Raw genomic sequence first — 27,812 nt, 5'->3', positions numbered from 1 at the left:
GACCGACAACACAGGGAAAGGTTAGGGTGTGCTCCCTTGTGTGCCTGGTAGTGTATCACATTGGGTTATTTCAGTGAGAGGGCTGCTAGGTTTAAACGGGCAGTCTGCAGTATTTCATCAGGCTCATCCCAGTCCCTGACCCTCCCCCTGAACAATCTGTCCTCGTGTGCTGCTTAAACAGAATAACGTCATCAGTCTTTCAGACGTGCAGAACAGAACATGTCTCCCGGCACATGACTGTCAGTGTAGAAATCACACTGACTCCTGAAGAGCGAAATCGGCTTTGGGCCTCAGCTTTAACACACCCATCAGCTGCCAGAGACAGGACTGATCTCTGCTTGGCCCATGGTTAGCAGTCTGTGGTCAGTCAGGCCACCCCCTGCCCCTGCCCTCAGTGACCAGAAACACACAAAGCACACAGCTTTCTATAAAAAACTTTATTACATTCTTAAAACCACAGACTTTATTCTCATAATACAACAACAGATGTCTGTACCTTTTCTCTTTTTATAGCTCCTAAAACTTTAATAATATATTATATAGAATATCTTCTTTTCTTATTAAAAATCCAGACGAGGCTTTTTCAATATATCTTTATATGATTTAAGAAAATAAAATAACATAAAGCAAAAGACAGACACAGAGAAGGAGTCCTCCTGCCACGGAGAGCAAATCACTTTTTCTTTTTTTTTTGGTATTTTTTTAAACTTATCGTCCTTTTTAAAAAAATAGAAATACAATTTTACAAGACAAAAACTAAAACAAGAAGGAAAGGTAGAAGAACTGACAAAAAGCATCACATTGAAACCACCTGCAAACCCTGAAATTAATCTTCGTCACTCTCGGCTCTCTACACTTTTCTCTTTCTGTAAACTGCAGTGTTCTCCAGAGCTCGGGCTGCTGCAGGAATAGTCCCAGAAGACAGGCGCAGAGCTCTGACATGTTTGTGACCCACAATCCCACACAGTTGTTGACATGGCGGTCCGGGTTCAAACGTGTCCAGGCTGGAGCCTGCGGAGAAAGGGGGTCTGAGAGGGTCCTGCTCTCTCCCCGAGTGAGTGTGAGATCGGGCTCCCTGTGTACCCCCACCTTCTGCAGCCCATTTCTCCTCAGCCTGGCACCCTGAGGCGCATCTGTCCCTGTCCTCTCGCTCCTCACCCCCGGCCTGGCAGCACGCACATTCATGCAGGCCGGCTGCATCAGCCATTGAAACAGCTCACAGCTCAGGACGCAGGATAAGGGGAGTGTGGACCTGCAGAGCCCTGGTGCAGCCTGCAGGAAAGGACAAGCGTCTGTGGACGAGGAGGAGGCAACAAGCCTGGGGTGCCCTTTGACCCCTGTGGGGCAAATGAGTCACACTGTCTGCAAAGGCAGGTGGCAGTTCTCACCTGGCGCCCTTCACAGACTGTGCGGTGACTCTGCACAGGGCTCTGTCTCTTCACATTTCATCACAACAAGCCTGGCGAACCCCTCTGGGTTCTCACAACCTGTCTCTTCTGCTCTGGTCTGCGCAGCCTGGTGAGCACACTGCTTGTTTCACCCCAGAGTGCGCACCTGCCCCTCGTGCACTGCAAGATTCGGCCTAGATCTGCCTTTCGCTCTGCGATTTCTGTCCCCCCTGGTGAGTTCTGCTCTTTCATCCTTCTGTACAGCTGCAGTACCAACCTCAAGCCAATACATAGCACTGTTTCACGTATAAACGTATTGCACCTTCCTGTGCTATGTGATAACACAGAGAGATATACAGCCATGCCAGGACAGCTATTCAACTTGCATCCCTTCCAATCTTCTCCATTCCGGATTTTGACACAACTAGATCCTTAACTGCTACATTGATCCTGAGGATTCTCTGTTAAACACCTGGTTGTGAAAAAATTCTGGGATGGAGTACATTGGAAGGGCTGCACGTTGAGTAGCTCTGGGCTAGAGGAAAAAAAACCTCCTTTTAAGAAGAGAACTACACTTTGTAAATCTACACTCTGTTTACAATCCGTGTTATCGACAACACAACACCCCCTCCCCCAGCTGGCAATACTCTGGTCCCCAAACTGCCCCTCCTGGACATCTGAACAGGGCAAGACTTCTCATGAATTAAAGCAAAACCAAGTAAATAATTATGAGTGGCTGCACTATCCCAGAAGCACAGAATTAATTACCAATAAACAAATTAATTAGTTAATGCACAGTAGGACAGTCTGCATTCAGGCTGCATGCTGGCACCATCCCATACTGAGTGTCTCATTAGCGCTGTTTTAATTACTACTGGCTTTGTGTTTTGGTGACAAAACTCCTCACACACAGGGACTTTGTTTTCTTACACGTATAAATTACACCTGGACCTAGGCTTCGTATACAAGATACACACAAGCTGGTGGACAGATCAGGTAATACACAGGTTATAAGACAAGAGGGCATTGGAACATCACCTCGTGACATTAATGAGGGTTCTGAAGTCTGTTCCCTGACTCCCCCTCAGTCTCTCCTGAAGAACAGACAGGAGTCCTAGACCTGTTTAAACATGCAGAGACCCAGAGGCCCACGGCTTCCTCTGGGCTTCACTCCTGGTGTTAAAACTGCCAGCAGGGGGCAGCAGGGGGCAGCCTGATTCCCACACCACACACAAGCTGCCTGCTTCAGTTAGGGCGGACTGTGCGACTGTCCTGCCTCTGTGATACCAACGCTTTCACTAAGAATACCGTTTGTACAAAACACAATCTCTGTATGAAATGTGCAAGAAACATTTGTTTTCTCACAGTTTCATCTCCTGGTGATTTGGGGCACAGGGTGTGATACTATACTGACCTTCAGTTACAGCCTGACACACACAGATGCTGTCCAACCTGATTCTGGGGCTCTCACTGTACAGAACAGCGCCCCCACAGCTCCGGGGGAGGAATTACATTATAGACACACTCCCTTGCTCCTCTCAGTTGCGCCCCCCGTCTTTTGCTGTTTGAACTCCAGTTTGTTTCCAGTCCCAACTGATTTTCCTGGTCTTCTTTGTCCAACTTGTTCCCTGTCCTCCCATTGCCCCCACTTCTCCAACGTCTGTTCTTCTCACCCAAGGAGTAGGTGAAGAGTCCCTAAGCCCTTCCCAGCTTCCCACTTCCATCACGGATATTTGTCCAAGAATCTTTTTCCTGGGCATTTTTAGTTGTTTTCCAAGCAGACAACAGTGCCCTGTCTTTCTTGCTACTGGACTCCAGGATCGGACCTGCATGGCTGTCCAGCCCCACACGTCATGCCCTTGCTGTCGGACTCAGCCACCACTCCTGTCTGCTGCAAAGATCGGAGGCGAAGAATCCTCTGTAGTTTCATTTTAGAGCCTCAAGGGTGGCTGGTGAGGACGGAGATCGTTTGAGATTGTTATTTCAGAAAGATGTACAAATGCTGACGATGTGGCCACTTGGGGCTGAACCTCCAACTGTGTTTGTTTGTCGTTTTTTTCTTTCCAAAGGTCCTGATATCTCCAGCACCCTGCAGGACCCAGCACAAGGGAGAGACCGAGGCACACAGTCTGCCTTGTAACACCTCTCTCTTTCACTACATCTACATAACATACACGGACATACAGGTATGTACACAGCACGTCACAACCTCTTGTCAAAATACTTGCTCAAGTTTTCGCCCTCTGCCTGTCAGTGGCGTCTCAGAGGGAAAGGGCAGTGGACTGAGGTTTGCAATTGCACATTAAGAGCAGCTTCAGAAAGGAACATGAGAGTTTGTGTTCGTGTGCGATGGGGGTTGTACAAACACATGCGTCATGTGTCACGAGTGCTTCGTGGCAGTGTGTGTGCGAGTGTGCGCGATGGGGGTTGTGCAGATACACAAGTCGTTTGTCTGGGTGCTTCATGGCAGTGTGGGTGCGCAAGCGTGCCTACGGAGGGTTGTGCAAATACATGCGCCGTGTGTCTGAGTGCATCGTGGCAGTGTGTGCGAGTGTGCACTGGTGGCAGTGTCTGTTGGGGGCGGGGAATGAGGGAGACAGTGAATTTCAAACCCGTCTGACACAGAGGTGCACATGTTCCCTGGGGCCTGCAGGCTCTCTGTGCCTCCAGAACAGGAGCTGTACAGCTTTGCTCTAAGATCACTCACTGTGCCTCCTCTCTCTCTCTCACCCCCCCTTCTATACTACAAAATATAGAAATTGATAGTTTTTTAAAAATAAATTCTTTTCTTGGTCCCTTTTTAACTGCTTTTTCCAGAAAAATACTTTTTTTTAAAAAAAAGTGCGAGGGTTTATGGGCAGTAATAAAAATGAGAAGAGGAATAACGGGAATAAGACACTAGAAGCAGACATTAAAGGAAGAGAAAGAAGAATTCTGGAGCTGTTTTGGACAGTAGTGCTGTATGTACATTCTGTTTTCAATAGAGGAATCTGCAGTGTGCTGTAGTATGTGCACTGCAGTGTCTGAGCTGTAGTGTGTGTACTGAAGTTTCTGCACTGTAGTGAGTGCTCTGTAGTGTCTGTGCTGTAGTGTGTGCACAGTAGTGTCTATAAGGTTGTTTCTGCACTGTAGTGTGTGCTCTGTAGTGTCTGTGCTGTGGTGTGTGCGTTGTCATGTCACAATCTTATGCGTTGTCATGTCTGTGCGGTTTTCCTGGGGACGGGTACATTCATGTTTGACTAAGCTGCATGCTGGTAGAGAGAGGACCCCCACGTCGACTCGGGCGATGGGGCCCTGCCCTAAAAGAGCTCGAGACGAAGGTGCATTTGGAGAGATCAAATGGAGGTCAGGGGTGTGTGTTGGACTGTCATTAAGTTCCTGGCTGGTTATGTTCTCAATTTTCCTTGTGTAGGGCTGTGTCCCAGCCTCCCTCCCTCCCATGTGCGTTTAGCTCTCGCTGGAGTCAGGGAAGATCATCTCACTCCCAAAGACCTCGCGGTACAGTGGTGGGAAGCTGTAGGCTGTCTCCGGGTGGACCAGGCGAAAAAACTCCAGCTTGTCAATGTGGAGATTGCAGATGGACTTCATGACTGGGAGCTTGGACACCATCTGGAAGGGGAAACGGGGAGGGAAGAAGGAGAGAAGGGATTATACGAGGCAAAACCAACGAGCAGGAGAGACGATCAATGGCGAGAGAGAAGGCAAGAGAAGGGAGCTACATTTCATTCCTTTCAACAAAACTTCAACTCTCGAACTTTCTTGCACAGAACTGTAAGACAGGCGAACAGTAAAGGACAGACACAGAGATACAGAAGCAGGCAGTCAATACCTTGGCCAGTTTCTCCTCGCTGGCGCCGCCCCGGTGGAGAGTGTGCTGCAAGGCCAGATACACTCGCTCCTGCAGCTTCTGCACCTTCTGAGAGTCGGTCAGCCATGGCCGGTCTGTAGACAGGGAGGTGTCAAGGCAATGAAATGAGCCGCACAGGTCATTGACCAATTAACTCATTTCGGGTTTCAGTATAGGATGCCTTTTCTGTAGTAATCACAATCACCAAGCTCTCCACAAATTCCCAGGAATGTCTAGGAAGTAAGAGTATCGCTCAGGAATCAGATTACAGATCAATCGGATTGGCCTGTAGCCAAGGACTCCCTGCAGTTGGGTTCAGGAATCAGGAATATCTTTTTCCCTGCAATCAGACTCTAAGTAATCAGATTTTGAATTCAGCTAATGGACTGCAAGTTTGGGTCTTCCAGAACCATGTCATTTTGATTCTGGGGAATCTCACAGCGGGGAAAATCAAATTCCTAAATCAGGAATCACTAGAATTATTTTCACTGTCTGATACTCCTTAACTGAACTGCAGTATAACCTACAGAGACATTTAAACAAAACTGACTGCTCCTCTGTTGATGTCCCTATTTCTATCAGCCTCCCGAGTGTCTGTCTGGGTGTCGGGTCCCTGTCTCTCTGAACACGGGCCTCACCTGGAGACAGCAGGACAGCAGCACTGAAGAGAGCAATCTCCTCCTCGGACAGCTGCAGACGACACAGGGCCTTCCCCAGTTCGTACACTGCACTGACCAGGTCGTCGCAGCCTGGGGGAGAGGGAGAGGGAGTCAGGATACGAGTCTCTGTGAACTTTGTACACACTTTTTCTGCTGAAGCTGCAATATTTTATGAGGTGGACATACCAAACTAGTTTGAACTGGAACTGGACACAAGGACTACTATGCAATTCTATACTGTGTTGTATAGAAACGAGTGCTACGAAACTAAGTAACCAACTGTGTTAAAAGAAGTTATCTCTGGCAAACAGGAAAGAGGAAGATGTGTGTGACTCCGGAATGCTGCTAATCTGATCAACACAGGGAGGCGCGATAGATAACAGAAACATATTTAAGGACTGTTCTAGTTTAATAGCCTTGAGAAAAATAAGTCTCTGTGGGTTTCGCTCCCATGCGCATTAAATTAAAACTTCTTTTAACTTCAGAGACGAACTCCTGGCTGTCTTTCAAGGGGGAGGCGGGAAAAAGTTCTCCAACAAGCACGTCGGCAGGAATCCTGGGATCCCGTTCACAGAGAGCGGACCTCCTGGCACTCACCTAGGGCTTTGAAGAGCTGCGTGCCGGCGAACTTGCCATCGAACAGCAGGGTGTTGTTCAGGGGGTTGTAGGCGCGACACATGCGGATGAGAAGCACCTCCAGGCAGCCTGAGCGAGGGAACGCAACAGCGCAGAGGCAGAGCGAGAGGGGGAGACAGAGGCTCCACCACGCACAGACAGACACACACAAGAAAATTGATTTCCAATCGGAAAATAAACAAATTTAACCACAGGAAAACATCATGAATGAAATCAGCAGTAATACAGATACAACACAGAGTGGAGTAAAAGATATTACCATTGATTTAAATCCGAGACGTTTCAAATAGTTTCAATAAACATTACAATACATTTTAGTTCACAAATTGGAGAACGGAAGCAAGGTGTCCGGGCAGAGCCAGAGACCAGGTCATCCATGATCATTAAAATATAATGGTAACGAACAGAGAGAGAACGTGAGAGGAGGAAAGTGGAAGAGAAGAAAGACAAGAAGAGCCATCGTTAAAAATATGAACAAGGGCATCACCGCCCTACTTCTGTCCCACAATGCAGAGGGAGGCAGAGGTCTGGGGAGGGAGGCAGTGTGTCTCACCCTCGCCCGCGCAGCCCAGCGCACCTCAGCCCTAATGTCATGTGAACCCCTCCCCGGCTCACACTGCTGATAGGCCAAGCTGGGAGTACAGCTCCTCTGTCCCCTGGTCTTACAGACCTGCAGTGTGTCTGCAAGGTTAGCTGTGGCCTATTCACGCAGCTGCTGCTATGTGGGGAAACCGCAGGGACTAGTCAGGCCTGGACACAGGCAGACAGGACTGTGGGGAACATGTTTCCACTAACGACAACCACACACCAGCTGTGCTCTCACTGAGATGACTGAGCGCCCCCTTGTGTTCACGGTCTGTGTACAGGCCATCTAATGTCATAAGAACCTCTGTCAATATGTCGGGTACAGCAGGGAGTTTATCTGGGGAAGCTGGTGCAGTATGAGTGTGCCCTTTGTAGGGTGCCGGTCGCCCCTGTACTGTGACAGTGGTCCCCACAGAGCATTTGTGGAACTCTGCAATGAATGTACCCCCTGCAGCGCATGCTGTGTGGCGCCGCCCTGATGGTGGGTATTGACCTGCTTTGAGAAGGATGATCTGGTCGTTCTGGCACAGGTCCATGAAGCCTGTGATGCGCTTGGCAAACTCGACCACGTACTGGATGGCGTTGGTGATGTGGTGTGCGCACTGCTGCCACATGGCCTCAGCAGACTGGGGAGAGAGCCACAGGGAGGGAGAAGGAGGGTGAACATTGCAAAAGGTCCCAACAACACTGGTTTGTACAGATGAAGGTTCAGCAGCCACAAGACCATATTCGGGTAAAAAACGCACCGTCGCAAGAAACTTGAGAGAACAGGGATTAATCTGAAACAGCTTAATGGCAGTACTGAGAACTTATGCCTTGAATCTAACATATCAACTGCAGGTATATATTATTTTTCCCCTTCTTACAAATCTGCTGCCATTTTGTTGTTAATTATTTAAATTGTTACAGAATGCACAACCGCTGTTTTCAATTACAGAACTCTTTGCCTGATTGACTGAATTGTCACTTTCTGTTAAAGCTCTTTTAACTGGGCTCCTGAAAAGTTGTCCACAAATCCAGGAGCTTGATGTGTGTGTTCTGTCTCAAGGAGGTGGAATTTGAAAAAGGACAGTACAGGTGCACACTCCACAGTGTACAGTACAGCTGTATACAGTGTACTATTGTACAGTACAGGTGTATACAGCACTGTCGTATAGTACAGGTGTATAGTTCACTGTTGTACAATGCAGGTGTATCCAGCACTGTTGCAGGGTACTGGTGTATAGTGAAGTGTTGTAAAGTACAGGTGTACAGTGCACAGTTGTACAGTACAGGTGTATACTGAAGTGTTGTACAGGCACTCAGTCACCTTGCTCTGGAAGGCACGGGTCTCCTCAGGTGTGTACAGGGTCCAGGTGAGTCTCTTCAGCTCCTCCCCGCTGTACTGACACGTCTCCAGGTGAGACTTCACCACATTTTGCGCCGTGCGCTCTGAGGAGAGAAGGTGCTGTCGTCACACCCTGAGCCCAGCAGTTACCCTCCCGGTAGTTAAGCTCCCTGCTCCCCACCCGCTCACCGATCTCCAGCAGGCTGCAGTCCTCGGCCAGTGGCTTCAGCAGCGCGTGCACCGTGTACAGGCCAGGCTCGTGCAGCAGCTGGTACTCGTGTCGGACGTGGCTGCCGTCGGGAGCCTCCAGCCCGCTGGGCTCGGGAGAGGACTGCGCCGACCCGAGCAGGTCCAGCCCACAGTAGCCCCCAGCTCCCTCGGGGGTCAGGGGCAGGTCGAACAGCAGGCCGTCGGGCAGCGTGGCGAGATCGTCCAGGTCGCTGAGGGCCGCGCTGGAGCCGCTGCTGTACGCCCGCACCGGGGTGTCCGCCTCCCCCTCCTCGTCCTCCCGCCGCGCGCCCCCCGCCCGCGCCTGCGTCTGCTGGTGCTTCTGCACCTCCGCGTACAGACTGTCCCGCTGCTTCTTCGACATGCGGCCGAACTTCACGGCTGCAGGAGACACAGCAGAGGCTGTCAGCACTGCCGACAGGAGGCGAGAGGGCAAGTATGTGAGGGGCAGGGGCGGGGGATGTGGGGTTAAAGGTGGAGTGAGCACGGAGTAGGGGTGGAGTAAGTGGGAAGTAAGGGAGGAGTAAGAGGTGGTTAAGCAAGGAGTAGGGGTAGAGCAAGAGGGGAGTAAACAATAGTAAGAGGGGGTTAAGCAAGGTGTAGGGGTAGAGTATGAGAGGGGTAGAGTTGTTGTAAGAGGGGAGTAAGGGTGGAGTAAGAGAGGGTTAAGGAGAGGTGGAGTAAGAGGGGGGTTAAATGAGGAGTCAGGGTGGAGTAAGAGAGTTGTAAAGGTGGAGTAAGAGGGGAGTAAAGGTGGAGTAAGAGGGGGGTTAAGTGAGGAGTCAGGGTGGAGTAAGAGAGTTGTAAAGCTGGAGTAAGAGGGGAGTAAAGCTGGAGTAAGTGGCGGTTAAGTGAGGAGTAGGGCAGGGGAAGGGGGAGGCGCGCTCACCATCGCGGGACATGCCCAGCGCCAGGCACTTCTGCAGCCGGCAGTGCTGGCAGCGGTTGCGGTTGGTGCGGTCGATCAGGCAGTTCCTCTGCCGCGAGCAGGAGTACATGGCGTTGTTCTGCTGGCTGCGCCTGAAGAACCCCTGCGAGCAGCACGGGGCACAGACAGAGGGGCACAAGAAACAACTCTTTCAGTCCCAGAGTCCCACACCTGCCAGAATCCGAACCGCTTCCTGCCCTGCTGGGGGAGGAGTCTCACCAGAGCCAAGCGTGACCTCCTGTCCCAGCCTGAGGAACAGAGCGCGAGTCTCTAAATAACAGTGGTAAGTGGCGTCTTTGTGTTGCAAACGTCTGTAAAGGCCTTGCACAGTGTTTGTACTTTTGCAACACTGCATAAACAGAGCTCTTTGAATTAGAACAGGACAGAGAGGCACACCGACAGGAGAGACACATTTAAGGTCAGATTCTTCAGGAAAAACATTTTTATGGGTTTCTCTGCAGACCTCGGCGCGTCAGATCCCCACTACCCCCAGAGATCTGCTGGGATCTGGTGCTGGATGGATCACTGCTCACCTTGCAGCCCTCACAGGTTATCACACCATAGTGGATCCCCGACGACTTGTCCCCGCAGATCTTACATGGGATCACCTCGATTTGAGCTGGAAACAGAGGTAGAGGCAGGCAGGTGTTAGTCTTCATCACTGCCACTCTGGGCAGTCAGCTACACATCAGCAACTCCGGGACCCAGGGTATGATTAGTAAACAGATACTTCCGTTTATTTTATTGAACAAAATTAAACCGTCCACATAGCTACTGTATTTGCTGAGGTACATTCCTGACTATAACATTAAAATGTAGAACAATATGATCATTAACCAACTAAATTAAATTACTAAATCAACTAAATTAAAAGATGTGACACTGACAGCTCTTCCCACACTCTTTCTTTGCCATTTAAAGCTTTGGAGAGATAAATAGAAGCCCTGTTAGGAGAAAAACGGGAATAAATAAGTTTGGTTGCTCCAAACTGTAAAAGCTTATTATATATAACAGCTTATTAAAACATCAAAATGAAAATAAATACAGTACTCAAGAAATCCTCTCGTGTTACAACACATAAAAAGCACATTACACACACATCAAATTAATAGCGGCTATAAAGCCAAGGACACAAAGCAGAGGCAGAAGATACTGGGGAGTATCAGTACGAACTTACTCTAATGCATCAATTACATAATACAACAAAAACACCCTTAATCATCTCGTATGCCCGAAGCTCTAGAAAACAAAAACATAATTAAGAGTTAAGCCCAGCACTGCGTCAGTACGGTGTTCATACTAGCACTTATTTATTTTTAATTTCCCTGTGTTATGTAAGTGTAACCGCACACAGGCCGCTAACTGGTGGCCGAGGCCGGCTCTGCACCAGCGGATGGGATGGAGAAGTGATGCGAGCGAATAAATATGAGAAACGGTCCCCGAGTGTCGGGCTCTCCCGGACCCGCTGTAAGCAAACAGCAGCCCGGCGCGGCCGAACCCGGCTCCCCCCCTCCCGCCTCCCCTGGTTATATAACCCCGGTCTGGCCGCATTCCGCCGGCACAGTCATTCGGGGAGGCAGGTCGCCCCGGCAACTCAGCTCCGACCATCCAGACCCCCCCCCCCCCACTACCACCACCTCGGGCTCTGATTGGCTATTACGTGCGTTACGGCCTCTCCGATTGGCTCCGCTCGACGTCACTCAGCTTCCCAGCGCAGTCAGGCTATTCCGGCGCGCGCTGTGTCCTACTGACATACTTTCTCATTCAAAAAAGGGGAGGCTCGTGGGCGGCGGCCTCGCGAGGAGGGTTTTGTTGTCTTCGCCGATTTTAAGGTGGAACTGTCTCGAGCTCTACTGACGCACCAAGTGCACGGACTGTATGGACATTAATTACAGACACGTTAAGTTTTCGTATCCTGTCATCATGTCCTATGCTTATGAAAGGCTTTGCAGAAAATGCAGATCACGTTACTGTAATCTCGTAATAGTTACATAAATGTGTCTTAATAGTTCAGGTGTCCTAATCGTGCAGCTTGTCCGTGGACAATTTTGTCACGCTAAGGTTTGTCAAAACAGAAAGCAATTAGTTTTCCCAAGGAATTCTGAAGTATTATATTTTATGTTTACCTACTTGATTTATTGCCATTTATTATGTAACTGCATCTAAACAGCATCTCTCAAACAAAACAGACATAACAGTAAATATGAGACATTTGGAACTCGCTGTACCCCATACAAGCCATCACTATGACAGCAACAACAAAATCTATGTATCTGTTACCAACGTTAAGCCACTGACTTGGATGTGTGAAACCAAGAGCTGTTACACAATATAATATTATATTATAATAATAGAATATTCTAATGTTTGTTGTGCGAGCAGTATCTTCATTCCAACTCCTCTGATAACAGGCACACGAACACATTTATTTATATCTGAAAGAGGTTCTCCTGAAATTAGTTCCAGATTTGATCTTCTGAACTATCGGACTACAGATTTGAATCAATGTAGCGTTGGATTGTAGAAGTTTTCTCAGTGTGTTCTGTTAATAATACACATACTGTACCTCCTGTCCCCAGAGCTTGCTGCCAAAGAAGAATCATTTTTTTCTACTGCTTAGCTGATGCTGCTTTCCTGGGTCAGTTAGTTTTACATTCCGTGTACAAAATGAAACAACAGATATAATTACATGTAGCAGCAAGCACAGCTAAATGATCGATCCCCAGATCAATAACCTGATAGCAACCGAACGAGCACAATGAGCCAAATGGCAACCCCTCATTAGCAACCTTCTTATGTCCTTCAACTCTTTTGTTTTAATTAGTGGAGAACAGGTCTCCAAGTTTGTGTGTGTGTCTTTGTGTGTATGTATCTCTGCGTGCACATGTGTGTGTGTGCGCGTGTCTTTGTGTGCATGTCTGTGTGTCTCCATGCGTCTTTCTGTGTGTGTTTTTGTGTGCATGTGTGTCTCTGTGTGTGTCTGTGTGTACGTGTCTCTGTGTGCATGTGTGTGTATCTCTGTGTGCACATGTGTGTGCCTCTTTGTGTGCATGTCTCTGTGTGTGTTTTTTGTGCTTGTGTGTCTCTGTGTGTACCTGTGTGCACGTGTGTATCTCTGTGTTTCTGTGTGTGTATCTCTGTGTGCACGTGTGTGCATGTCTCTGTTTGTCTCTTTGTGGTGTCTATGTGCATGTGTCTGTGTCTATGTGCGTATTTGACGTGTATCTCTGTGTGCACGTGTGTGTGATGCACAGTTACGTGAAGCTGTGCCCAGTACCAGTTTGCCCAGCGCACTCTCAGACACACAGATGGGGGACACCCCTTCAGCATGACCCCCAGACACGGCCGGACTCCAGGACTGATTCGCCACACACAGCAGTGGAAACAGCATCATTCCGAGCCGGAACAGCAGCGCTGCAGCTCTGTTCTTGCCAGAGCGGGAGCAGGAGAAGCCGAGCATTAAACCAGCGCACTGCACTGTGCAAAGGTCCTGTTTGCTTTGTCATTGTGTAACAGCCTCGCACTGCACACTCAGCCCCCTCGCCGCAGGCTCAGCACGTCAGCTCTCTGCTGCAGCCTGCAGGGCTACAGCTGCTGCACTGCCCTTCTGACAAACTCCCGGCTCGCAGCTCTGTGCCTGGGGAGCTGGTCCCAGCACCTACCCGAGGGATGCAGGAGCCAGCAGCTCTGTACAGCACAGGATTATTTTTAACGCCTGCTGTGTTCAGTGGACTCCGGTCCTCCAGGCTCTGTGCAGAGCAGCAGTATGTCTGAGCTGGTCCAGGCTTTTCCAGAGAGCTCAGAGAGCTCAGGCCTGTTTCCTTCACTCTGCCTGCGATTGCACCCTGAGACGTGTGGGCTGGCTACTGCCTCAGCGTTGCAGTTCTCTCCCCATCAGAGCCCTGGGCCTGGGACAGCGCAATCAGACCAGATGCAGGGCTGTCACTTGACCATGCGCGCAGCACAGTACACAGTACACCTGCTCTGCTTCAGGGCTGACATAACAGGACAGCGTTTACTGTGTCACTGCGGAACCAGAGTCTAGAGCACGCAGCCTTTAGAGGGCTGAGAGTCACCCCTGCAGATAGGGCCACCCCACAACTCCCACCACTCCCCAGGTACATGAGCAGCTGTCTGCCACTGCCCCGAGACTTGCATCACAGGGAGGGGGTGCTCATTTTACTCTGGCAGGGCCCTGCAGGACTGGAATAGCCATGGTTGTCCCTGAGGCGCTGGAGGCAGCACCTGGCCCCTGACGCCTCAGGAAAGTCCTTCACAGAGGAAGAGTCTGAACCACATGAACTAAACTCACACATTTCAAACCCGGTGAGTGTATTATAATAATAATAATAATAATAATAATAATAATAATAATAATAATAATAATAGCTTACACTTATATAGCGCATTTCTGGACACTCCACTCAAAGCGCTTTACAGGTAATGGGGTCTCCCCTCCACCACCACCAGTGTGCAGCCCCACCTGGATGATGCGACGGCAGCCATAGTGCGCCAGAACGCTCCCCACACACCAGCTCTCAGTGGGGAGGAGAGCAGAGTAATGAAGCCAGTTCAGAGATGGGGATTATTAGGGGGCCATGATTGGTAAGGGCCAATGGGAAATTTGGCACGGATGCCAGGGTTACACCCCTACTCTTTTCAAGAAACACCCTGGGATTTTTAGGTCCAGAGAGTCAGGACCTTGGTTTTACATCTCATCCGAAGGACGGCACCTGTTTACAGTATAGTGTCCCCGTCACTATACTGGGGCATTAGGACCCACATGGACCACAGGGTGAGCGCCCCCTGCTGGCCCCACTAACACCTCTTCCAGCAGCAATGGAGATCTCCCATCCAGCTCACACCTGCTGGGCTGCAGTCGGCTGCCAGTTGTGAGTTGCTGGGTGATGTGGCTGCTGGCTGTATGGCTGTATACAGTGGTGGTCTCTCATGACAAGCTATCACTATGAGTAAAACACATGTGCCTTAGCTTTTAACAGCTTTGCCCCGGCATACTTGCAATGCAGACTTTGAGTTAATCTACATTTTGTGTCCGCTCCCCAGGAAGCTGGGGTGTTGACTTCACGCACAAACCTCTCTTCTCGGCACTGCGTCACCAGTCTCCACGAGCGGCTCTGCCAGCCGGGACGATCTCCGCCTGCAGACTGAAGCTCAAGCTGAACTCCAGCCGCTTGCGTGCCGTTCGCACGGTGTCCAGCAGGGGCGCTGTTGCCAGGCTCGCATGGAACCGCATGGGCTCGCACATGCCCCCGCCTGGCCCGCCCCCCTCCCGCCCCTCCCGCGCGCCGTGTAACCCTCAGTGACAGAACTAGGTCAATGGAACAGCCGCCTCCCCTCCCTCACACAGCGGGCCACGCTGCCGCCACACAAAACAACAACAAGCGAGCCGGCCTCACGCTCACGACACGCGGCCCGCGCCCCCCAGACCCTCCCTGCACTGTACAGGAGATCACTTCAGCAGGCGGGGAAAATACAAAACTGTCTATTCATCATCATCATAACATATGGTTTACATTCAGGTGATCATGAAAAAAGGGAAACTTTTTCAATTTTCAATATTGTTGTTGGTGCAATAGCTCTCCAACAAGTTCCCAAGCTCCTCTTGCATAATCACAACAAAGTTGCAGCCCGGCCGCGAGGAGCCCCAGATCTCCTACTTCTTTCTAATCTGATGGTCTCGCGGCTCAGCCCAGCCGCGAGGACAAAGCCAGTGAATCAGCACGCGCTCTCTTGTTTATTTCTCGACTTGACGCGAGCAGGAAACATCTAGATGTTTTAATACAGCATTATGTATCTGAAAACCTGATGCCGGGAAGTTCCGTACAGATAAATTCTGAGCGTGCGGATGACTCCCTGTATCCATCTAGATTTCTGGAGTCTGGTGTTTTCATAACTTACTCTTTCTCAGCTCTGCGCGCAGCAAAACCGACAGGAGTCAAAACTCAGTGACAGCGAGCCCGAGCCCACAGTAATCCTCTCAGAGCAGCGCGCAGAGATTAACACGCACTGGCAGTACACTGCTCTGAAGAGAACACGTCGAAGATGCAAACACACACACAACATTAATAATGCAATATGAGACTTGTTAAAAACCGTGTTTTCTGTAGAACATTTTAAAAAACGCAAGTGACAAAATGATATAGCAACTCACCTCTCATTTCGTCAGCCTATTCAGTCTGAGTCATGAAACTCCACAGCAAGAAAAGTGAGCAAAAAAAATGCCTTTCTCCAGCTCCAGGAAAAGCTGTAAAGGAAAACTAACCGTTGCGTGCTTCTTATTCCTCGTCTGTCTTTCAAATGAAATGACAACAGTGTTTTGTATTTTAAAAACTCTTTTTCAGCTATCAGATTCGGTGCCCGAGACGCGACGACTGGACGGTGCAGCCCAGAGCTGATGCAGCCGCCTCTCTCTCTGCCTCTGTAACCTACTTTCATCTCTGCGCGTGGAATCTCACATGATCTCGCAGTGCCGGCCCGCCTCGTGCCCCGGGCAGCCGCGCGCGCGGCTCTGCGCGCTTAAGGTGGAACTGCGCAGGTGAGGAAGCGGGCACGCGACCGCACGGGCACCGCAGAGGCCACGCGAACGGCATGTGCGCAGACGGCCGTGTGGCCTTGCAGGGGCTGACACAGAGGCTGTTGTCCAAGGCACTGGTCAGATGCCTGTTGTTTCGGTATCTGAAACAAGGGAATGCACTAGATTAGCAAATGTATTGGATACCATTTGCTAAATGTTACTAACATACAGTATAATACTGTTACCTCTTACAGTTCATTTGAGCACTCCATTGCCCCAACAGCCTGGTAGTGTAGTCAGTTCTAGTGCCCCTCTCCTGACGATCAGCACAGGAATACTGCAGCACACTCACGCTGGAATACTGCAGCACACTCACTCTGGAATACTACAGCACCACACTCAGGAATACTGAAACACACTCACTGCAGAAAACCGCACCACACTCACGCTGGAATACTGCAGCACACTAACTGGGAATACTGCAACACACTCACTCTGGAATACAGCACCACACTCAGGAATACTGCACCACAGTCAGGAATACTGCAGCACACTCACTCTGGAATACTACAGCACACTCACTGGGAATACTGCAACACACTCACTCTGGAATACAGCACCACACTCAGGAATACTGCACCACAGTCAGGAATACTGCAGCACACTCACTCTGGAATACTGCAGCACACTCACGCTGGAATACTGCAGCACACTCACTCTGGAATACTGCAACACACTTACTCTGGAATACTACAGCACACTCACTGGGAATACTGCAGCACACTCATGCTGGAATACTGCAGCACACTCACTCTGGAATACTACAGCAAACTCACTGGGAATACTGCAGCACACTCAGTCTGGAATACAGCACCACACTCAATAATACTGCAGCACACTCACTCTGGAATACTGCAGCACACTCACTCTGGAATACTGCAGCACACTCACTGGGAATACTGCAACACACTCACTCTGGAATACAGCACCACACTCAGGAATACTGCAGCACACTCACTCTGGAATACTACAGCATACTCACTCTGGAATACAGGACCACACTCAGGAATACTGCAACACACTCACTCTGGAATATTACAGCACCACACTCAGGAATACTGCAGCAGACTCAGGAATACTGAAACACACTCACTGCGGAATACTGCAGCACACTCACTGGGAATACTGCAGCACACTCTGGAATACTGAGACACACTCACTGCGGAATACTGCAGCACACTCACTGGGAATACTGCAGCACACTCTGGAATACTGAGACACACTCACTGCGGAATACTGCAACACACTCTGGAATACTGCAGCCCACTCACTAAGTAATACTGCAGCTTAAGTGTTGTTTAAGGGGAGAACTCATTACAATCGCTACTTTTCAAAAAAGGCAAAGGGAGTGAACAGAAGGTTGCCTATTCACCAGAATGAAGGCTATACAGCTCACATTCTCAAAAAAAAAGTCAACGAACAAGACTGAGCTAATTTGATGCAAGTACAGCTACAATATAATGAGTTATTAAGGGTAAAAACAGAGTTTGCTTGAAGTAGAGCACAACTTAACTTCTGTGAAGAGGGGGAAAAGCAGGGAAAATGCTTGCAGCCAGGTTAAAAAAGCACTGTATGCGCAATACAATTGGCATCAACAAGAAAATGGATGAGTCAGTTACCCAAGATCAGAAGGAAAAAGTTACTTTCTTTGAAAAATTATATTCATCTGAAGCCTCTAGCACATTGGAAGATACGCAGTGCTTTCTTGCAGATACAGAGCTCCCAAACCTTAGTACAGAAGATAGAAATATTCTTGAGTCATCTCTCACTCTATCCAAAGTTAAAGAAGCCATTTCTTCCTTTTCTCACAATAAATCACCTGGACCCGATGGTTTAAAAGCTGAGTTCTACCAGACATTTCAGTCCATACTTAGTCCAATCTTACTGCAAACATATGTGGTTAACAGGCATGACTTCACTATCGTTTAGGGAGTCTCTAATAACCCTTGTATGTAAGAAAGGTAAAGGTGCATCATTGTGCAGTAGTTACCGCCCAATAAGCTTAATGAACGTGGACAATAAGATCCTAGCTAAAGTACTCGCTAATCGGTTAGGTAAGGTGCTACCAAAACTCATACGTCCAGATCAAACAGGATTTATGAAAAATAGATATGCATCAGATAATACAAGAAAGCATTTTAATTTGATTTATCACCCTAAACTCAGTAAATCAACATCAGCTATATGCACACTGGATGCTGAGAAGGCCTTTGACAGAGTTGAATGGAAGTACCTATTTAATGTGCTATAATTGTTTGGTTTTGGCCCATATTTTATTTAATGGGTTGGAATCCTACAGTCTATCTCAGTCCACAGGCATCTATAGTGACTAACAGCTGTATCCAAACCTTTTTGTTTATATAGAGGCACCAAACAAGGGTGTCCTCTTTCCCCTTAACTATTTAATTTAGCACTCTAACCTTTAGCCTGCAAAATAAGAGCATCAGTCCAGATAAAAGGTATGGGTGTTCATAAAAATGTTTACAAGATTGCTCTATATGCTGATGATGTGATACTGTTTTTAACAGATGTGCACAAACCAATTTCAGCAGCAGTGGATGTCATTGAAAGTTTTGGTAAGATGTCAGGTTCTAAAATCAACTGGAGCAAAACGGAGCTTATGTTTCTCAATTCATTATCGTTGAATCATAAGATTGCTCACCCAGTACAAGTTACAACAGAGATGGAGTATCTGGGGCTGCAGATAAAGTCTAGCTTGAAAGCTACCAGAGATGTTAATTTAAGAGACTTGTTAAATAAAATAAATCAGGACATACTCAGATGGAGATGTTAACCTATTTCCATGTGGGGTAGAATTAATATAGTCCAGATGTCAAAACTACCTAAAGTAAATTATACACTGAGAATGATACCTGTAGAGATTGACAATAAATGGTTTTAGGTGCTGCATAAAATGATTACATCTTTGATCTGGGAAGGGAAAAAAGCTTGTTGTTCTTTTGAAAGACTTAGTGCAGCAAAAAATAAAGGCGGGTTAGACCTACCCAATTTGTACAATTATTACTTCGCATTTGCTCAGTTCAAGCAAAGGAGTGGTTCAAATCAGAAATAGAAAAGGATTGGGTACAAATTGAGCATGATACAGCATCGGAGCCAGATATCTCCTTAGAAAGTTTGTATTATAGCGAGGCATGTCCTAAATCTTTAATTGAAACACCAATTGGTTCTTCTTTTAAAATATTAAAAAGCTGCAATAAAATTTGATCTTATGACGCTTCACTATCTGTACATCGACCATTATTTAGATCGTCAAGATTAACTATACTGTCAAGACCAATTAATTGGTCAGTATGGATTCAAGTGGGTGTTAGTAAATTGGGTCATGTGATTAGAGATAACAAATTGTTGTCCTTTTCTGAATTATCTCATCAAACATCTTTTTCAGCAAAAGAATGTTTAAATTACTCAAAAGTTAAACGTTTACTGTCTAAAACCTCTCTGTTAAGTGAATTAAAACAAGAACTGGATAATTATATCAATAAACTATTGCAGACTAATACACAAGTGAAGGCCCAGACATTTTACAACCTTCTCAATGCAAGGTCAGACAAGTCTTTTGAAAGTTGTGCATCTCAGCGGACAGCTGATCTATGTGTAGGGTCTGAGGACATAGATTTGGATACTGTGTGGCATAATGTTAGCTATCCAGGATGGGAGTACCTGGGAAAGACTAAGGCTGCTGGTGGAAGAGGTGTTAGTGGGGCCAGCAGGGGGCGCTCACCCTGCAGTCTATGTGGGTCCTAATACCCCAGTATAGTGACTGGGACACTAGACTGTAAATGGGCGCCGTCCCTCGGATGAGACGTTAAACCGAGTTCCTGACTCTCTGTGGTCATTAAAAATCCCAGGGCGTTTTTCGAAAAGAGTAGAGGTGTAACCCCAGTGTCCTGGCCACATTTCCCCCTGGCCTTTACCAATCATGGCCTCCTAATAATCCCCCTCTCTGAACTGGCTTCATCACTCTGCTCTCCTCCTCACTGAGAGCTGGTGTGTGGGGAGAGGACTAGCCCATCATCCAGGTGAGGCTGCACACTGGTGGGTGTGGAGGGGATCCCCATTACCTGTAAAGCGCTTTGAGTGGAGTGTCCAGAAAAGCGCTATATAAGTGTAAGCAATTATTATTATTATTATTATTATTATTATTATTATTATTATTATTATTATTATCCATTTAGAGCTATAAACAACAAACTGCTTCAGTACAAAATGTTGAACAGACTTCATTATACACCAGAAAAATTGAAAAATATGAAGTGGCATAATACAGGAATGGGTTCAAAATGTAACACACATACAGTCGTTCTGGACCTCCACAGTGCGGAAAAGTACTTAAGTACTTAAAGTAGCAATTCGATATAAAAATACTTTTTTGAATCTCTGTATTATTGCTAAAAAAATAATATTGCGAAAATGGGCGGACAGTACAGGACTGTTGTACAAAAAATGGATTAAAGAGCCTGTATCACAACTTAAATTTGAAAAGATTTCATAATAATTTACAGGGAAAACTTAATGAGTATAGGAATGTTTGGGGCTCATTAGAGACATACTTGATGTTAAGAATATTAGTAGAAAGTTTTTTTATTTTTTTTGTGAATGTCATTTTTTTTGTTATTGTCTAATAACAACAAAAATGAGAGAGTGAAAAATAAAAAATAAAAATAAAACAGTCCTCCAAGGTTGGGAGGGGGATGTAGGTGGGTTAAAAAAAGGAAGAATGCAGCACACTCATTCTGGAATACTGCAACACACTCAGGAATACTGCAGCACACTCACTGGGAACACTGCAGCACACTCATTGGGAATACTGCACCACACTCTCTGGTAATACTGCAGCACACTTACTCTGGAATACTGTAGCACTTTCACTCTGGAATACTGCTGAACGCTCACTCAAGAATACTGCAACACACTCACTCTGTATATGCTGTATACTACAGCACATTCATTGGGAATACTGCAGCACACTCACAATTAATATTACAGCACACTCATAGGGAATACTGCAGAACACTCACTCAGGAATACTGCAACACACTCTCTCAGGAATACTACCACAGACTCACTGGGAATACTGCAGCACACTCTCTAGGAATACTGCAGCACACTCACTGGGGACACTGCAGCACACTCACTCTGGAATACTGCAACACACTCTGGAATACTGCTGGATGCTCACTCAAGAATCCTGCAGCACACTCACTGGGAATACTTCAACACACTCACTGGGAATACTGCAGCACACTCACTCTGGAATACTGCAGAACACTCAGGAATACTTCAACACACTCACTGGGAATACTGCAGCACACTCACTCAGGAATACTGCAGAACACTCACTCTGGAATACTACAGCACACTCAGGATTACTGCAGAACACTCACTCTGGAATACTGCAGCACACTCAGGATTACCGCAGCACACTCACTCTGGAAAACTGCAGCGCTGCTCGGCAGTGGTATGGCCCAGGCTCGAACCCCTGACACCCGATTTATAGAGCTGAATCACAGACTGATACTGGTTGAGCAAGTTTGAGAACACGTAATGCCCCATTCTTTCATCAAGCTGACCTGTGCTCCTCACTGCGTGGATGTGTTTCTGTGGGGTAGGACAGGGAGCAATCAGTCACATCCCCAACACCCAGCCATTCCAAATCGAGTGGGAATATAATCACAAACAAGTGGCCATTCCAAACTTATCAAATGTGAGTCCAGTTTAATTGTGAATTGAACTACCTGCTGCGGGGCCACATAAAGCCCCTCAGACAGTGGGGTGCTGTGTCTGGCTGTGGTTGTGGGGGTTCAGTGTGGATGCTGAAACAGCGTTAATACCTCTGTTGGAGCCGACTGTGTTGATGATGCAATGGCCCGCAGGCCTGCTGTGTTATGAAATGCTGCACAGTGATGGGAGATTAAATCAAAGTAGGTCAGTGGAGCAGCACTCACCCCACACTCTGTCCCCAGCTCTCTGCCGGTCTGTCACCCCCCCATCACCCCACACTCTCTCAGTGTGAGCGTATGTGTGGGTCTGTGTGTGAGTGTGTGAAGGTGTCAGCGTGCATGTGAATGTGTGTGTATATGTGTGTGAGCGAGTGTGTGGGTCTGTGTGTGAGTGTGTGAAGGTGTCAGTGTGCATGTGAATGTGTGTGTGTATGTGTGTGAGTGTGTGTGAGTGTATGTGTGGGTCTGTGTGTGAGTGTGTGAAGGTATCAGCATGAGTGTGTGTCAGTGTATATAAGTGTGTGTGTGGGTCTGTGTAAGTGTGTGTGTGAGTGTGTGTGAGTGTGTGAAGGTGTCAGCGTGAGTGTGTGTCAGTGTATATGAGTGTGTGTGTGGGTCTGTGTGTGAGTGTGTGTCAGTGTATATGAGTGTGTGTGTGGGTCTGTGTGTGAGTGTGTGAAGGTGTGAGTGTGTGTGGGTCTGTGTGTGAGTGTGAGTGTGTGTGAGTGTGTGAAGGTGTCAGTGTGTGTGGGTCTGTGTGTGAGTGTGTGAAGGTGTCAGTGCGAGTGTGAGTGTGTGTGAGTGTCCTCCTGTGTTCTGCGTGGTTCTGGCCCACTAGAATTACAACAGAATTGAGTTTAGAAAGGGGAGCAGTAGGAGGTGGCTGGTCTCACATTCACACTCGCTTCTCAAACTCTCTCTGTCTCTACCTCTCCTTTCTCCTCCCCTCCTCCTGCTTCTCTCTCTCCACTCTGCTGCCTCCTTTCCCCTGCTCCTCTCTTCCTTCCTCGCTCTGTTCCTGCATCTCCGCCCTCCCGCTCTGACACTCTGACCCTAGACCCTTATGTAACCCAGCAGGGGAGGAGGAGGGGAGAGGAGCAGCTGCACGTAAGCAAGGGATCTGCGTCTGGGAGAGACGGAGAGGGAGAATGAAAGAGGGAGAGAGAGAGGGAGAGTGAAGGAAAGAGGGAGAGAGAAGGAGAGAGGGAGGGAGGGAGGGGGCACTGGAGAGAGAGGAGAGTTAGAGAGGAGCATGAGGGGGGTGGACAGAGGGAGAGCAGGGCTGGAAGAGGAGAGTGCGAGCACAGTATTCCAGAGGGATTAAAGGCTGTTCCTGCGCTCGCTTCTCTCCACTCGCTAATCTCCTCTCTCCGCAGCGCTGTAATCCAGCCAGATCTTTCACTAATCCAGTAAACCCCCCAACACCTGTTACTGCCTCCCCAGCCCAAACCTCCAGGATCAGTGGGTCAGTGTGCCACTCACAGCACCAGCACAGAGCACTCACAGCACCAGCACCAAGCACTCCCCACTCACAGGACCAGCACCGAGCACTCCCCACTCACAGGACCAGCAAAGAGCACTCCCCACTCACAGCACCAGCACCAAGCACTCCCCACTCACAGGACCAGCACCGAGCACTCCCCACTCACAGGACCAGCAAAGAGCACTCCCCACTCACAGCACCAGCACCGAGTACTCCCCACTCACAGGACCAGCAAAGAGCACTCCCTACTCACAGCAACCGAGCAAAGAGCACTCCCCACTCACAGCACCAGCACCGAGCACTCCCCACTCACAGGACCAGCAAAGAGCACTCCCTACTCACAGCAACCGAGCACTACCCACTCACAGCACCAGCACAGAGCACTCCGCACTCACAGCACCAGCAAAGAGCACTCCCCACTCACAGCACCAACACAGAGCACTCCCCACTCACAGCAACCGAACACAACCCACTCACAGCACCAGCACAGAGTACTCCCCACTCAAAGCACCAGCACAGAGCACTCCGCACTCATAGCACCAGCACAGAACACACCCCATTCACAGCAACCAGCACTCCGCACTCTGCACTCACATCACCAGCACAGAACACTCACACCACCCAGCACCAAGCACTCCCTACTCACAGCACCAGCACAGAGCACTCACAGCACCCAGCACAGAGAACACCCCATTCACAGGACTCAATACAGAGCACACCCCACTCACAGAACTCAACACAGAGCACTCACAGCACACCAGCACAGAGCACTGCCCACTCACAGCACCTGGCACAGAGCACTCACAGTCCCAACAGAGAGCACTCACAGCACCTGGCACAGAGTACTCCCCACTCACAGCACTAGCACAGAGCACTCCCCACTAATAGCACAGAGCACTCCCCACTCACAGCATCAGCACAGAGTACTCACAGCACCCAGCACAGAGCACTCCCCACTCACAGCATCAGAACAGAGCACTCCCCACCCACAGCATCAGAACAGAGTACTCACAGCACCCAGCACAGAGCACTCCCCACTCACAGCACTCAATACAGAGCACACACAGCACACCAGCACAGAGCATTCCCCACTCACAGCACCCGGCACAGAGCACTCACATCGCCTGCACAGAGTACTCACAGCACCCAGCACAGAGCACAGAGCACTCCCTACTCACAGCACCAGCACAGAGCACTCTCCACTCACAGCACTAGCACAGAGCACTCACAGCACTAGGTATGCCCTAAAGCTCCCTGCACCCCTGGGTATATAGCTGTGACCCCAGGCCCCGTCTCCCTGCGTAGCCTACAGGGGTGTATTAGATCTGCAGTAGAGTGGGGGGGTCAATCTGGGCCTGAGCTGCTGGCAGACTGGTTACAAGCTCGCCCGCCTGGTGGGGGAGGGGCTCTGGACACCCCCAGTTCCTCAGCACCCCCAACATGACAGAGCAGTTTGTCCCCCACTGTGGCCCCAGGCTCTGCGCCTGCTCGCTGTGGGCAGTTCGCAGGTGAGCTTGTGGCAGACGTCACTGTGCGCTATATTTAGGCTTCTGAAAACCTTAATTAGTTAAGTTCCCTTCACACACAATGGACGGGCAGGACAGACGGTGTTCCCATGGCAACCGCATGTTTGTTTATCAGAGGTGAGTCAGCAAGCTGTCACCGCATGGAGAGCCATGTGAGACTGACCTACTTACTGACACACACACACTGACACACTGACACACACACATCGACACACTGACACACACTGACACACTGACACACACACTGACACACTGACACACACACACTGACACACTGACACACACACACTGACACACCGACACACTGACACACACACTGACACACTGACACACACACACTGACACACTGACACACACACACCGACACACTGACACACACACTGACACACTGACACACACACACTGACACACTGACACACACACATCGACACACTGACACACACACACTGACACACTGACACACACTGACACACTGACACACACACACTGACACACACACACTGACACACTGACACACACACACTGACACACACACACTGACACACTGACACACACACTGACACACTGACACACACACTGACACACACACTGACACACTGACACACTGACACACACTGACACACTGACACACACACACTGACACACTGACACACACACATCGACACACTGACACACACACACTGACACACTGACACACACTGACACACTGACACACTGACACACACACACTGACACACTGACACACACTGACACACTGACACACACACACTGACACACTGACACACACACATCGACACACTGACACACACACACTGACACACTGACACACACTGACACACTGACACACACACATACTGACACACACACCATCACACTGACACCCACGCACTGACACATACACTGACACACACAAGCACCGACACACTGACACACTGAGACTGTGAGCCATGTGAGACTGACCTACTTACTGACACACACACACTGACACACTGACACACACTGACACACTGACACACTGACACACACACACTGACACACTGACACACACTGACACACTGACACACACACACCGACACACTGACACACACACTGACACACTGAGACTGTGAGCCATGTGAGACTGACCTACTTACTGACACACACACACTGACACACACTGACACACTGATACACACACCGACACACTGACACACACACACTGACTCACACACCGACACATTGACACACACACACCGGCACACTGACACATACACTGACACACACACACGCACCGACACACATGCACATGTACTGACATAGTGACACTCATGTGCATCGACAAACTGAAACACATTCACTGACACACAGACACACACACTGACCACTCAGGCAGAGAGGCAGGAGAAGTGAGAGGAAGAGAGGGACAGGAAGGGACAGGGAGGGACAGAGAAGGACAGAGAGGGACAGGGAGGGAGGAAGAATCAGGTGCAAGGGGGGAGGATGAGACTGACAGAGCAGGAGAGGGTCTCTGCTCTTCACACACCTCTGCCCAACCCCATGCTGAGTTAGAGTCATCTCTGCTTTATGCTTGGTGCTGTTCTGTCTTCGGAGTAACCCTGGACTTATTTTTCAGAGCTTGTAGTATCTGCCTTTGTCTGTGTACAGAGGCACAGAGGTAAGAGAGAGAGTTACTGTTTTGGGGGTAGGAGGCTGGGGAACAACACCAGGAAATAAAGCGCCTTGAACTCTGCTAGAGCTGTTGCTGTCCTCCTCAGCAGACTCTGAGGAACCGAGTATGAGCTGAACCACGCCCCCCCTCTCTCCCCCCCTCTGACTCTCTTCGATCTGGTGGCCTAGTTCTGCCCTTCTGGGCCTGCAGGCACTCTGGGATATGCGCTGAATCTCTCTCGCTTGCAAGCTAGTGCTCTCCCCTATATCGCTGAAGCGCACTGGCTACTGTCTGCTGTGTGAGAGTGTTAGTGACACTGACTGGTCTCTCTTTCTGCTGGTACTAACCCCTGTTCCCACACCCCTGCAGCTGAGAGGACTAGAATCTGTGGGCTAAACAAGAAGAGAGCTCGTTAAGAGTTGTCAGTCTCATTGGTCACTAATTGCACTTCAAAGTGCTCCCTCCATTAGGCAAAACAGTGACCCTAGTGGCGGTATGCTGCAGAGTGCAGTTGCGCAGTGCTCCGTGCACTGTACAGGAGTGAATCGTACTGCTCACAGACTGTGCAGTACAGCAGTGCTGTGGTACACAAGTATAATCTGAGAGCTGAAACAGTGCATCCAAGCTGAGGGGGGGGGGGGTAATTCTGAGCTGACCTACATACAGTTCTGCTCTGAGGAGACACACAGCACTGAACCGTGAGAAATACAGGCTGACAGCCCTGCACGCTCTCTTGCTCTCCCCTCTGACAGGCTCTCTCTCCTCTCTCCTGCACTCTTCCTCCCTCTCCTCTCTCCTGCACTCTTCCTCCCTCTCCTCTCCTCTCTCCTGCACTCTTCCTCCCTCTCCTCTCTCCTGCACTCTTCCTCCCTCTCCTCTCCTTTCTCCTGCACTCTTCCTCCCTCTCCTCTCTCCTGCACTCTTCCTCCCTCTCCTTTCTCCTGCACTCTTCCTCCCTCTCCTCTCCTCTCTACTGCACTCTTCCACCCTCTCCTCTTGTATTTTGTCTCTCTCTTCCTGTTATAATGAAAATAATTTCTATAACTTGACATTAAAAGTTAGATCACTCTTCCTCTCTGTGCCCTGCTGATGCCCTGGTCTGCTCCAGGCACACATTACAAACAGCCTCAGGGTGATTGTATGCCACTTGCTTTAACAGATTAACAGATCATGCACATCCCTTTAAGGCTTTCTGACCTCGGATGAGGTTTTTGGTGTTTA

At 49.0% G+C, this 27,812-nt stretch overlaps 1 protein-coding gene across 2 annotated transcripts; it reads right to left on the bottom strand.

The window, feature by feature from the left end:
* Window positions 1–422: 422 nt before the first annotated feature.
* On the bottom strand, window positions 423–16,202 carry rorca (RAR-related orphan receptor C a). 2 transcript variants are annotated; one of them, XM_088621992.1, is made up of 10 exons: window positions 15,771–16,202; window positions 10,132–10,217; window positions 9,560–9,701; window positions 8,632–9,051; window positions 8,425–8,546; window positions 7,609–7,741; window positions 6,492–6,599; window positions 5,874–5,984; window positions 5,218–5,330; window positions 423–4,997 (listed from the first exon to the last, which is right to left on the bottom strand). In XM_088621992.1, the coding sequence occupies exons 1-10, from the start codon at window positions 15,775–15,777 to the stop codon at window positions 4,836–4,838; spliced, it is 1,404 nt and encodes a 467-aa protein (XP_088478118.1). In that variant the 5' UTR covers window positions 15,778–16,202; the 3' UTR covers window positions 423–4,835. The 2 variants fall into 2 exon arrangements, with proteins under 2 accessions (XP_088478118.1, XP_088478119.1); XM_088621993.1 differs by lacking the exon at window positions 15,771–16,202 and adding an exon at window positions 10,776–11,203.
* Between the last annotated feature and the right edge of the window lie 11,610 nt (window positions 16,203–27,812).

This window comes from Lepisosteus platostomus, chromosome 27 (genome assembly GCF_059453375.1).
Source record: "Lepisosteus platostomus isolate fLepPlt1 chromosome 27, fLepPlt1.hap1, whole genome shotgun sequence".
Lineage (NCBI taxonomy): Eukaryota > Metazoa > Chordata > Actinopteri > Semionotiformes > Lepisosteidae > Lepisosteus > Lepisosteus platostomus.
The sequence above is the reverse complement of the archived record's forward strand: the minus strand, read 5'-3'. Positions and strand labels throughout refer to the sequence as shown.

Coding starts and splice junctions, on each gene's coding strand:
- rorca (XM_088621992.1), bottom strand. Junction 6,600..7,608: donor GATCATCCTTCTCAAAGCAG/GTCAATACCCAC, acceptor TCCCTCGCTCAG/GCTGCCTGGAGGTGCTTCTC. Junction 5,985..6,491: donor GCAGCTCTTCAAAGCCCTAG/GTGAGTGCCAGG, acceptor CCTCTCCCCCAG/GCTGCGACGACCTGGTCAGT.